Consider the following 12532-nt stretch of genomic DNA (forward strand, 5'->3'; position numbering starts at 1 on the left):
AGCACCTCGTTCATCATTCGGTCCATGTCGAGGATCTCGAAGGCGCGGCCGTTAGGTGTCCACCGCAGAATCTCGTTGCTCTCATCATCGAGCATACGGCGCAGGCTGCGAAGGAAGGGTGCAACCTCTCGCGGCTTAATTGGCGGCGCGTCCATGACAGGCTGCACTTTGTCCAGGTTGAGGCCAGGCACACCACGCATTGTAAGGGACGGAAAGTTCTGCGATAGGCTTGAACAAGATTCGGGAGATTGGGGAATGACAACAGCGAGAGTCTAAAGAGACCGAGCAGTACTGTAACAGACAGGACCCTCGGTGTGACTGCCATTTCAACGAAAGGATGCGCACATAGAGATCGCGGCACCCAGACACCATCCGGGGCTTCTGGGGGCGCTGAAATTGGCGACCGACGCGGCCGCACTCGACCACCAGTGCATATAACGCTTAGCGATGGCGGCAGTGGCAGTAACTCTCGCCAGCCATAGTGCTGGGTGAAGATGGCTAGCATCAGCCTGCTCAGGACGGTCCTGACCTGAGGGCCTGAGTGCATCTGGCTCAAGCCAAGAAAAGCTATAGGGCTCAACTCTGTTCTGAGTGGTACGGCGAATATCACGGGGGGGTCGTCGTTCAACGACGACTCGTTGCCCGTCGCCAGAGTTATGGTGACGCTTGCAGATTTGTGAATGTACAGGTACGTATTAATAGATCTTAGTCAGACATCGAGCAGGCACCGTTGGTGGAGCATCAGGTTAGATAGCGTTGAAGTGTGACAGTCGGCTCCACTTCCAGAGCTGTGAGCGAGTGGTGGGTGGTGCGCCATCGTGCCAAGCTAGCACGGTGCTACATGTAGCTGCTACTACAGAAGCAACCTGCTAGTAGCACCTTCTCACTGGCTTACAGCATCGCTCGCACGACAGCGTTGGGCCAGTTGCAATAGCTGATGCTGATTCCCGCCCTCGGAGCGTTGATTCAAAAGTTGAATCGCTCGTGTCAGTTCCCATTATCAAGCAAGCCGGTGGCTTGATCGCTCGTGCAAATCCACAGACAGGCTCAAGAATTGAGTCAGGGCGGACTGAGCTTCAGTCACTGAAGTCGCGATAAACAAAACGACAACTTCGCCAAGCATTTTTAGGCATCCAAGCATTGTTAACTTTGCAATGTCAAGTGACTTGCCTTTATAACGTTGGATACTGTACATGAACCCTCGACTCCTAGGAATTCGGGAGAGCTCTTCGTGGTATCGCTTAACCCCTGGGGCCCCCAACAAAATATACCCCCCCAGTGGGGGGGTATATTTTGTTGTTATGTTGGAGGTCCAACATAAATTAATATGGGAGTTTGTATGCTTCAGAATCCGTCCGGTTTTGTCCTGTGGATAGTACCAGTAAAAAAAAGACGAATCCAACTTACCAGCATCTTATGTTGGCTCTAGTGATTGGACGCCTTCCAAAAATATAGTAAGCACCTGACATATCTGCAGCAGATATGTCAGGTTTTATCGACCTCTATGTCGACTTATATGTTTTGTGCCCCACCACAAATCTAGTAAGAGGAGGAACCTAGGCCAGTGCAAAGTGTCCCCTCCGCAAGAAGGTACTTGAGTTTACTAGCAGTTTTATACATTGCGGCAATTTCTATTGGACTAAAAAAATTGTACTTGAAGCTCACCACTTCCCCTTTAGAGACTCTCGCCAACAAGATGCACGAGGAGGACGATGACGTTGACGTGCTGCTGTTATTGAGCGCCGCACACTCGTGGCGCGAAGCTAGTTTGGGTAGTGTCCGCCGTGAAGTGCACCAGCAGATGATGGAGAGCGCGTGGCGCGTTGCCATGCGTACACGTCACTACCTGACGGTGTCATGCTTGGATACACCCTGTGCGGCCGCGTGGATGGCCCTTTACCGGAACGGCCTCGACACGAACTTCATAAACGCTACAAGCCTCACGAGGTAGGTTTTATTGACGAGCGGATAATGTTCGCACTGTTCGTAACAACTGCTACTATATACTACGCAGAGCTGCCTTTAAACACCTACTTAAAAGATTCTCGCGCTTCTACCACCTTCCTTCGGCGAGAAGTAGAGGTCGGCCACCGAAGCTACGATATCACCATCAAGCCCTAGGACTTGTACTTTGCTTCTACGTGGGTTCAATGGAGAACGCGACTCTGTGCATGTTGTTCGGGGTTCCTCCCAGCACGTTGTCGCGCTCGCTACGTAAGGCCGAAGAAGCATTGTCGCGTGCCCTTCAGGACTTCTATCTAGCACGTATTTCATGGCCGTCGCCATCTCGACAGCGAGAGCTGGCGACGCTGGTCAATTCCCGCGAGCCGCTATTGAAACACACGTTCGGGTTCATAGACGGCAAGAACTTTCGTGTGGGTCTCTATACTGACTCTCTTTATTGCTACATGCCAATTAATATTCTTCTGTTGGTGTCTATATGTTTCAGGTGCAGCAACCATCTAATGCTGACCTACAAAATGCAATGTATAACGGATGGCTACACTCCGTGCTGGTGACCGGCACGATCTGCTTCGCCGCCGACGGGTGCATCATATGGTCCAAGCATAACTGCCCTGGGTCCTGGAACGATTCCGACACCTCTTTGGGATTTCGCATGAAGCTCCTGGATCCTACTTACTGTCCGGATGTGCGCATGAACGTCGTGTCAGATTCGGCGTTTCCCTGCTCCACGGCGATGACCGGGAGAATATTGACGCCGTTGAAGGACGGGGATCTCGAGAGGATTCAACCGTCGCTACGAAGCTCGGCGCGCACCCTGCACAACGCCATCACGTCGGTGAGACAGGCTGCTGAGTGGGGCATGGGCAGCGTGCAGAAGGTTTACAGTCGCTTGAACCTGCCGCTTCCCTACGACCAGAAGCTCCGTGGACTGCGACTAAACAACCTATTTCGGATGGCAAATTACCGAGTCCGCACGGTGGGCATTTCGGAAATCCGAACGACGTTTACAGGCGCGATGGAGATCTCCCTGTAACACGGGGTTGGGATTATGTATTTGAAGAACAGTGGCAAAGTTCCTTTGCATGAGTAGTTTCACTACGAGTTATATACAAGCGGAGATGACGGACAATTAGCATCGTGTTTGTGGGATTTTCGCTCTCTATCAAGGGCTATTCTCACTATGCAACGCTACGAAGTGGACTTCCTCCCTCTGTGGGCTGGTTTCTGGATAAGACGCCAATACGTGGCCGAGTGAACCATCTCCTGCAAGTAGGAAGCCAATTAGCAAACATTCTTCTCCAAGCTTCTTGAGTACGTACCTTTCGTTACGATGGCGGCACTTTGCCCTCAACGACCGATTTTCGAAAGTGTGGGCTTCTTCAACTTGAGCGCAAAAATGAGATATGCGAGATATATGCAGAGAGAGAGTGATTGTGGGCCAGTTCAGAGCGATGGTCAGCATTTCTAATACAAAATTCTAGATCTAGCGATAAGATGGCTACAGAGATTAAATATAGGGGAAGGGTAGATTACTCAGACGATTTTTACGCCCCACGGATTTTATTCGATCGTTATGCCTGCAATATCTGCTGCAGGTATGTCAGGTGCTTACTATATTTTTGGAAGGCGTCCATTGTCAAAATAGTTTAAGATGACTGGGCAACATAAGAAATGTTGGAGGCCATATTTCTGCATCATGGCACGCGTCTAACACCACTGCCTTGAAAAGCGAGAGCCAATAGAAAATGTAGAGAAGAAGACGTTTCAATTGATTACATGCCCCAGCAACAAAAAAAAACTAAAAATACTCAGAAAAGGGCTTCCTAGGCGTCACTCGCCTCCGCCTCGTTGTCTAAGTCGTTTTCAGCTTCTTCGCGGTCGCTGTGAACGGTGCTCTCGACATCCGCGCTGCGCCGACGTCGCTTCTTGCCAGGGTGACGTGAAGGCGGTCGGTTGCGGACTTTGTGGTCCATCAGCAGGCGCTGGGGAATGTCGTTCCCGTTGTTCCAGTCCGTATGCCATACGTGGAAACACGTCTTAGCTCGTCCTTCACGAGCTACGTTACACATATACTTGCGGCGATTTCCTGTGGAGCACCCGGGACAGAAGTATTTCGTGTACTTCCGCGGCTTGACCTTGAATAGCGCGCATACTTTGCAGGATCGGTGGCGTCGCTTCAGTCCGTGTTCTCCGTCTACGGTGTCCGGATTCTCCTCCAGTGTATGCCCATGAGCGATAACATCGTCTGGATTTGTTTGTCTGCTCGAATCTGATCTGGCTGGAGACGCAGCAGTCCAGGCTTGGGCTCGAGCTGATTGCGCGATAGTATCGAAGGTCTCAATAGAATCCACGGCCAGAAGCTGGTCCATCAAGGTCTCGAAGAACTGAAAGTGTTTCGATGCGCTCAGGTTGTTCATCTGCCGGTAGTGGCGAAACACGATGAAAGCGTTTACGAGCGCCATGTCGAACAACCCGAAGAACAGGGTTTTATAGTACTTTCTCGTCTTGTAACTGAGTTGGACGCTGTAGCGCTGCATCCGGAGCTGGTCGTGCACATCGACGCCACCCATCCAGCGGTGGTAGTCCCGTACCAACTACGGAGCAGGTACTGGGGTCATCTCTCCGTGCACACGACGCATTACAGTCCCAGTGACTCGGCTGCCTCCGCTGGAGAGCATGTGGACCGGGTTACGATCCATCCACATGAGCGCCGTGATTGCTGGGAACATTTTGTTCTCTGCTATCTTCACCGTGCCCTGCGGAGGAACTACCTCTTTTCGACCATTCACTTGCTTAAACTTCTTCGACGTAATCACTCCATCCGCATACCCAGTGCGATCTGTTTGTATGGTGCCAGTCAGGTACATTCGTCGATGGAGGAGTTCTAGCGCCAGGCCCACCGAGGTGTAGAATCTATCCGTGACCACTAAGCGCCAGGGGCTTGTAGAACTAGGCGGGCACAAAGCATTCATGTTCCGGATCACAGCGGCTTCTCCACTGTTGTTGTCCTCAGGTACTGGTGTCCGGAGATGCGTCTTGGCTCCACAATACACTTCGAGTCTGGATACAAACGTTAAACACATCTAAAGTTACCCGTATGTTGGATGACATTGTAGAGAGCAGTGCTTATGTTGATCCAAGCCAACATACGCACTTGGACCAAAAAAAAGAAGCGCAACCAGCAATGGCTAGTTGCGCTTCATACCAGACTCACCTCAGGCAGTACGCTGTCTTGGCACACGCCGCGACGAATACCTTGGTTCCTCATTTATGAGGCTTATCTTTGTTGAACTGGCGGGTTGGATTGTATCGCGATCGGGACGGGAGGGTGGCTTCATCGAAGCTGATGACAGGAGGGGTGCGGTAACCTCGAGCAAAAGTCCCCTGTAGCACGTCGACTACCGGTCGTATCTTCCATGCGCGGTCGAGCTTCGCCTGAGGCGACTTGTTGTTGCTGAAGTGCAGGTAGCCTATTATATGGAAGAATCTGTTCTTCGACACGAACTGACCGAACCTGTTGGACGGAAGTGCACCCACCTTCTTTAGCCCCCAGTGTGCGGCGATTCCTTTCCTGATCGGAGTCAACATCCGCGCGATCAGCAACGCCATGACGCGAAGAATTTCCCACGGTTCAATCTTAGGGACGCTTGACAACCGTCGCCGGATGGCACTCAACCCTTCAACCTCCCCTCCACTGGTGCGCTGCTGGTCTCGGATCCCTCGGGTCCGATGCACAAGTGTCTGCGACTGATAATTGTTCGATTCCAACGTGATGTTCAACCACAGTCTCGGTGGCAAAAAGTAGAGCAACAGTGCAAGGGAATCTTCTGCAACAGCCATCACACTCTCGCTTGGTCCAAACGGTCCGTCGTAGAGGTCAGCATACGTAGGGTCGGGGCCAAATTTGTCAGGATCTGCAAGAGCAAGAGTGATGAATGATAGTTAGTATAGGTTGGAGCTTATGTTGGATCAAGTTGAAACTCGATCTCATTATGTTGGACTGTATCAACGTGAACGCACCATATTCCCACCCAGTCTTTCGCATGTTCTTGAGAACCTTCTTGTTGCGAGCAGCCGACAAACAAAGCGAGTCTGGAAGCATCGTCGCGTTGGGGTCACCGACCTCGTCTTCATCCGTGAGCTCGCCGAGGCTCCAGTCTTCACTCCACCCGCTATCATCGTCTTCTTCTTCTGGCTCCTCATCGCATCCCGTCTCCTCGTCAGAGTTCAACCTAGTGCATTGCTCAGCACCAATCTCCATTAGGTTCGGGTCTCCACTCACCATACACCTCGGGCTTCCAAATGGACGTTCCACTTCTTCCTCCCCATCACCCGTGGACATACCCGGAGGGGCCCCTGTGGTGCCCACTGCGTCCTCGTCATCACCACTAACCAGGTTGTCGTCTTGTAAAACAGGACGTCGACGTTTCTTCGATTGACTTGACTTCCGAGGCTTGGGGGGTCGACGGCTCCTGCCAAGAGATGGCGGCCTCGGCGTAATCTGCTCTTTTGTTGACCGCCGTGAAGAAATACGCGCAGGGGTGTCCGCATCGTTGTCCACGCGAGCCGCGACATCGCTCTCCAAATTGGACATCAAGTCGGCCATTATCTCGACCACGGCTGGTTCTAGTGGCACCTGAGCCTCGGTAGGTGCTGCGGATGACGACGGTATCGCCATCGCCTCAGCAGCGACATCCGTCGCGTCAACCTCAACGTCCTCTGCGTCCTTGGCTTCGGCGTCCTGGCGAGGCTTTCCAGGGTTTGATGGCTTGTACACTCCCGTCGCCTTTCGGACTTCCATGGCTGGTGTCGTTAGTTTAGCGCGGTCTTTAGCAGCTCCTTTCTTCTGCGGCTTTGCGGTAGCGGGTTGCTTAGCCTCCGCAACGGAAGAAACACAATCAGCATTCGCAAAAGCACTTTCAGCGGGTTCCGCGCTCTCCTGAGCGCCAGCTGTGTCTCCACCACTACCGCCAGCACGATCACGGTCATCACGAGCACCTACAATCACAACAGAGTCAGCACTACCGCTTTCATCAAAGTATAGGCACGCATGAGCAGTACCGTCACGATGACGTGGTGCCACCACGTCGCGCTCTGCAAGCGCCACAAATTGGCCCAGCGCTGCGCTGTCTCAAAGAAGATGGCGGCGGTGTCGATCGCTGAGCTTGGTCAGCAGCTGCGCGTGTCGCTCCTTTGTCTCTCCTGCAGTGTGTCCTGGCTCCGTGGTCCGTGGTGTCCGCCCGGGTGGCCCTTTACCTGCCGTAGCGACCATCGCTTTTGGTCTTACGTGCAAGCTGCGAAATTGAAGAATGAGGTGAGATTTGGGCTGGCGGCCACCAGTTCAAACGGGAATGGCGTGCTTTGACTTTGTCACACTATCCTGATCCAAAACCCCGAGCGCTCGTCTTGAACCAATAATACGACAATGACTTCAGTATGCCGATCTCAATAGATCTGTTCCAATACAAAAATCAAGTATGACTTTTGCTTATGTTGGACCTCCAACATAACATAGATGCCCAAAAAAAAGATACACCCGTCATGTTGAGCGGTCCAACATGCGGGAACTAAGGGGTTAAACCGATTCGCTCTCTCTAGCGGGTCAGAATGTTGGCTTGCACGGGAGGGGAAAATCAGGGCAGCACAATCTTTTAGGGGCTTACCGGTATGTCATAAGTTATGCGTCTCCGTACTACATGTACAGTAGTGAGTCACTGCAACAAGCCCCCAACAAGGATCAAGCCACCGTGTCTGGCACCATGATGTCCATTGTGAAGCCATTCAAAGGAGTGGAAGCTGTGAGAGCCTCCACATTTATGCTCGTCCTCGATCTCCTCCGGAAGCCACCTTATGGACGTGCAGGCTAGCGTGGTGGCTGTTCGCGGTTGCATTTGCTTCTGCAGCAGTGATCGCAGTAGCACCAAGTTGCAGGCATTGCTCAAGATCGCACTAGCTCCTGCCACTGATGATGTGATCCCTGCCACTGATTATGTGTTGGCGGTGCGACTCGTACACCTTCTGGCAGTGTCGACCCAAGCTTAGGACGGTCATTTTCCCAAGTGCCATCCAGAGTGTACGCAAGCATTTCCGCAAGTTTCTGACCGTTGATGTCATTGCTGCCGCTTCCAAGTCTTTGCCGTTGCCACCACCTATGCTACCACGCCCAGGCTGTTGGCTGTTGGTGTTGTCGGTATCAACGGTATCTCAAGTGTAACGAGATGCTGCTCACGGGCGAATCCGAGGATGTCCCCAAGAAATACAACGCTGCGATCCACCCCGCTGGAGCCGGCAAACCGGCCAAGTTGACAGCGAGTAACATGGTCTTCTCGTCTACGACGATCACGGCCGGCAACGCTCGCGGTATTGTAGTGGAGACTGGTATGAACACGCGTGTGGGATCCATTGCAGCTCTACACAAGCCAAGAGCGGCAAGGATGCGTCTGCAGAGGAGAAGTGGATACGTAACCCGCTTGGTGACTGCATGGCCAAGCACTGAAGCTCATGCCTCTACAGCGAGATCTACACCACACTAGGTACGTAATGGGTCTCATCGCGGTGGGTGTGGCTATCCTACCAAAGGAGCCTCGGAAGAGTTGCCAAAAGGAAGTCAACGTGGAGTCTCGCCGTCGTCGCCTTCCACTTGCTTGAGTTGCGTGTTACTGCACAGCACCGAAGCCATCGAAGTCGTGCGAGCTTGCACATTGCCGGCCTCCGGTTCGCTTTGACTGCTACCGTCCGAAGCGAGGACAGAGCGTTCACCCCCTTGCCAGTGAGTGAAAACTTGCGGAAATCGTCCCAGAGCTTTACTGCAGTCATCTTGCCTCCCGTCAATGTGCCCGTCTTGTCGGTACAGATTACTGACGCTGCGCCTAGCGTCTCCACTGACGCGAGTTTACGTACAAGTACATTCTTCTTGACCATCTCGGCCGTACCGGACGACAGACAGATAGTCACGACCATCGGTAAACCCTCGGGAACAACACTCACGGCCACAGATACAGCAGTCATAATCAAAGTCAAGTGCGTGGGTCTGTCCGGGTGACGAGGGTCTTCATTGCCGCGGATCATACCGACGATAAACACGCGTTGCGGCCGCTAAGGCAGGAAGATAGTCTGCTGGAAGACTACCCCAAGACAACTACTGTAGTAGTGACTCACGAGTAGTGACTCACTACAGTGTTTGCCTATTAATGGCCTCCTAGAACTTGTACACTTGAAAGCTTCCATTGTCCGTCTCAGCAGCTGAGTTCGTCATCGCCTTCGAATTTAGGGTAAACCATTACGCACACCTGGCATCTCAGTGGAAGTGAGTTTGTCTGGCAACTTCAGGTGTTTGTATGCCCCGTTTAATTTTGCGTCCTTTAAAACTTTGATCATAAAATTTTATGCTAAAAAAGTAGACCTGTGTGAAAGCCCACAATCTACCAGAATTGCTTCAGTATTGAAATTGGCATGATGACAGCGCCCATATCTTCGTAGTTGTTTTGTGTCTGTAAAAGGACAAAGACCTGATAATTGTTTTTGACGTTTCATCCCATAGTTTTAGTCATAAATTCCCAATTGCATCCAAGTTTCATCACGGAAACGGCTCCAGCTCTGAAATGGCAGCAACATGTTTTATTAGTTCATTCTTACTTACATTTAAACATACAAATTGCTTTCTAAAGCTGCGCCAACTTGATATTATAATGACGCGTCATCACATACTGTTATCAAACGTCTCTATGTTGTTAATAGGACAGCGCCATGGCTGCTGGAAAAGTGAGCTCACAAAGTCCTTGCCCTCTTAGACTTGATGGGAGATTGAAAATTGTTTTAATTTGAAGTAGTAATTTCTTATTGATTACATGTAGTTTTGAAAATTTTAAACCGGTAATGGCAAAATAATGGATTGTATTTTCCAGCGACATTTGCACAATTAAAAAAAGCTCTTGGGTCCGTGAAAACGGGCCCAAGAACTTTTTTGTGAAAACGGGTAAGGTAGCTCGAGAAGTACTTTGACAGCACGACGCATCTGTACGATTCAGACTCTGACTATCTCCATGTGATCCCCACTCGACTGTTAGTCCAGCTCAACTAGCACATGACCATCCGTCACAAAATCATCTTTTTCGCAGAACAACTCTTGCACTTTGCCATCTTTGGGGGCACGGATCACGTGCTCCATCTTCATGGCTTCCATGATCAGCAGCGGCTGATCGGTCTTGATCGAGTCGCCATTCTTCACCAGTACCTTAATAATCTTGCCCGGCATCGGTGCAACGATCTTGCTGTGTGCAGTGGCACTGGCGCTGCCCTTTGCCGGCTCGAAAGAGGGCAACGGGACGTGGAACTTGTAGTCGTAGCGCTGGCTATTGTCGTCGCAGAAGAGATGAAGCTCCTGCTGGTGAATCACAGCAGTCCCCTTGAACGTGCGGTTGCCTACCCGAAACTTAAACTCTCCGCTCTCATCAATGGCTCCACTGACTTCGTGGGTCTCCTGACCAGCGACGCCGTCGAGAACCACTTCGTACGTGTCGTTCGACAGACATTTAACTGACACCGAAGCCTCGTCATCGTCCTGGCTCAGCGAAAGCTTCCTCTCGAGAGTTTCCAGTGAGCGGAAATGAGCCAAGGCGCCGTCCGACCAAGGCGACTGCAATTCACCATTATAATTTCCAGTTGGGCGCCGCTCAACCTGTTCAAGAAGAAGCAAACTCACAGCCCCCAGTGCCTTAGCGTAAGTCGGATACACTCCCAACGACCCAAGCACGTCGTCGCCAAACTTGTTGAGAAAACTGGTATCGACGCCTCCTTTCCTGAACGCCGCGTGGTCCGCTGTGCGAGCTACGAACTCGATATTTGTAGGAAGACCCACAATCTGGTACTCGTGCAGCGCTTTGATCATTTTATCCAGCGCGGCTTGACGGTTGTCGCCGTGTACAATGAGCTTGGCAATCATGGGGTCGTAAAAAATGGATACTTCATCGCCTTGAATGATTCCAGTGTCCACTCGAACGTCTTTAGATGTGCGAGGCAAGCGGAGATGTTGCAACTTGCCGCTTCCAGGTAGAAAATCACTACAAAACCGATTAAAAGAACATCACACAACAAGGCTACACAGCTCTAAAAACGTACTTGTACGGGTTTTCCGCGTAGATACGCGCTTCCACAGCATGGCCGTGGATTTTCAGATCTTCCTGGCGGATCGGGAGTTTTTGCCCTGCAGCAACCTTCAGCTGCAGCTCAACCAGATCTTGCTTGGTGATCATCTCCGTGACTGGGTGTTCCACTTGGAGACGCGTGTTCATCTCCATAAAGTAGAAGGACTCGTCCTCATCCAGCAGAAATTCCACCGTTCCAGCGCCAACGTAGCCCACAGCCTTCGCAGCGGCGACTGCGGCGTCTCCCATCTTCTTGCGTAAAGCCTCCGACATGTTCGGTGCTGGCGCTTCCTCCAGGACTTTTTGATGACGTCGTTGGACGCTGCAGTCTCGTTCGAACAGATGAATGACGTTGCCGTGTTTGTCTCCGAAGATCTGGAGCTCGACGTGTCTGGGTTTCCTCAAATACTTCTCGATGAGCACTCGTCCGTCACCGAAAGACGCTTGTCCTTCTCTCACACAAGCGTCCAGGGCGTCTTGGAAGTCCTTCTCCTCATCAACGATTCTCATGCCTTTGCCTCCACCTCCCAGCACTGCCTTAATGAGCACGGGATATCCAATCTTCTCGGCTTCTTTCTGCAGCGTCTCGAAGCTCTGGTCTGCTCCGTGATACCCAGGGGTCACTGGGACGCCGGCCTTGATCATAATGTCCTTAGATGCGCTCTTAGACCCCATATCTTCGATAGCCTTAACAGGTGGGCCGATAAACTCGACACCTGCCTCCTGACAGGCTCGAGCGAACGCTGCGTTTTCTGACAAGAAGCCGTAGCCCGGATGCACCGCCTCAGCCCCAGATTGGCGACAGATCTCCAGGATTTTGGGGTAATTTAAGTAACTCTTGCTGGCAGGTGCGGGTCCCAAGCGGTAGGCCTCTGTGGCTAGCTTAACATGCTGCGAGTTGGCGTCGGCATCGCTGTAAACTGCCACAGTCTCGATGTTTAGCTTCTGCGCCGACCGCATCACACGGAGTGCGATTTCGCCGCGGTTGGCCACAAGGATCTTGCGGAAGCTGCGTGGGGTCGAGGACAGCGCGCGTCGGGACGCGGAGTCGAGCAGAGAGGGATGGAGGTGGCGGAGACGCAGCATGGCAGGCACTTGATCGTGGGGCAGAGACCTACGGAATGACTTACTTATAGAGCCCGGCAGTAGCTTTGATTTTCGGCGTTGCTTCGGATTGGTCTAAACGATTTGTTTGGATGCAGGGATGAACATTGATAAATATTGGACGATGCTACAGTCCAAGTATCAGGTATAGAAATAATCCAAGTATTGAACCAAGTATTGTCCATAAATTACCGATCTGGTAAATTAAAATTCATATTAAGATGAAGTGATTCGGATCGATGCTGAAGCGAATGTCTTTGCCTCGATAGTGAGAAATAACGACTAATCCATGTTCGATCCATGTACCGTTCCATGTATTG

The 12532-nt window shown here is 51.7% G+C and overlaps 2 protein-coding genes across 2 annotated transcripts; both read right to left on the reverse strand.

The window, feature by feature from the left end:
- Positions 1–8621: 8621 nt before the first annotated feature.
- On the reverse strand, positions 8622–9033 carry PITG_04657 (P-type ATPase (P-ATPase) Superfamily; the record flags this gene model as incomplete). The annotated part of the gene is made up of 2 exons (XM_002905350.1): positions 8622–8658; positions 8747–9033. 2 exons carry the CDS (start codon positions 9031–9033, stop codon positions 8622–8624), a joined length of 324 nt encoding a protein of 107 aa, XP_002905396.1.
- Positions 9034–10027: 994 nt separating this feature from the next.
- PITG_04658 (methylcrotonoyl-CoA carboxylase subunit alpha, putative) lies at positions 10028–12194 on the reverse strand (the record flags this gene model as incomplete). Its single annotated transcript, XM_002905351.1, has 3 exons — positions 10028–10411; positions 10472–11024; positions 11083–12194. 3 exons carry the CDS (start codon positions 12192–12194, stop codon positions 10028–10030), a joined length of 2049 nt encoding a protein of 682 aa, XP_002905397.1.
- Positions 12195–12532: the final 338 nt, after the last annotated feature.

The sequence above is a fragment of the Phytophthora infestans genome, genomic scaffold, assembly GCF_000142945.1.
Source record: "Phytophthora infestans T30-4 supercont1.6 genomic scaffold, whole genome shotgun sequence".
Taxonomy (NCBI): domain Eukaryota; phylum Oomycota; class Peronosporomycetes; order Peronosporales; family Peronosporaceae; genus Phytophthora; species Phytophthora infestans.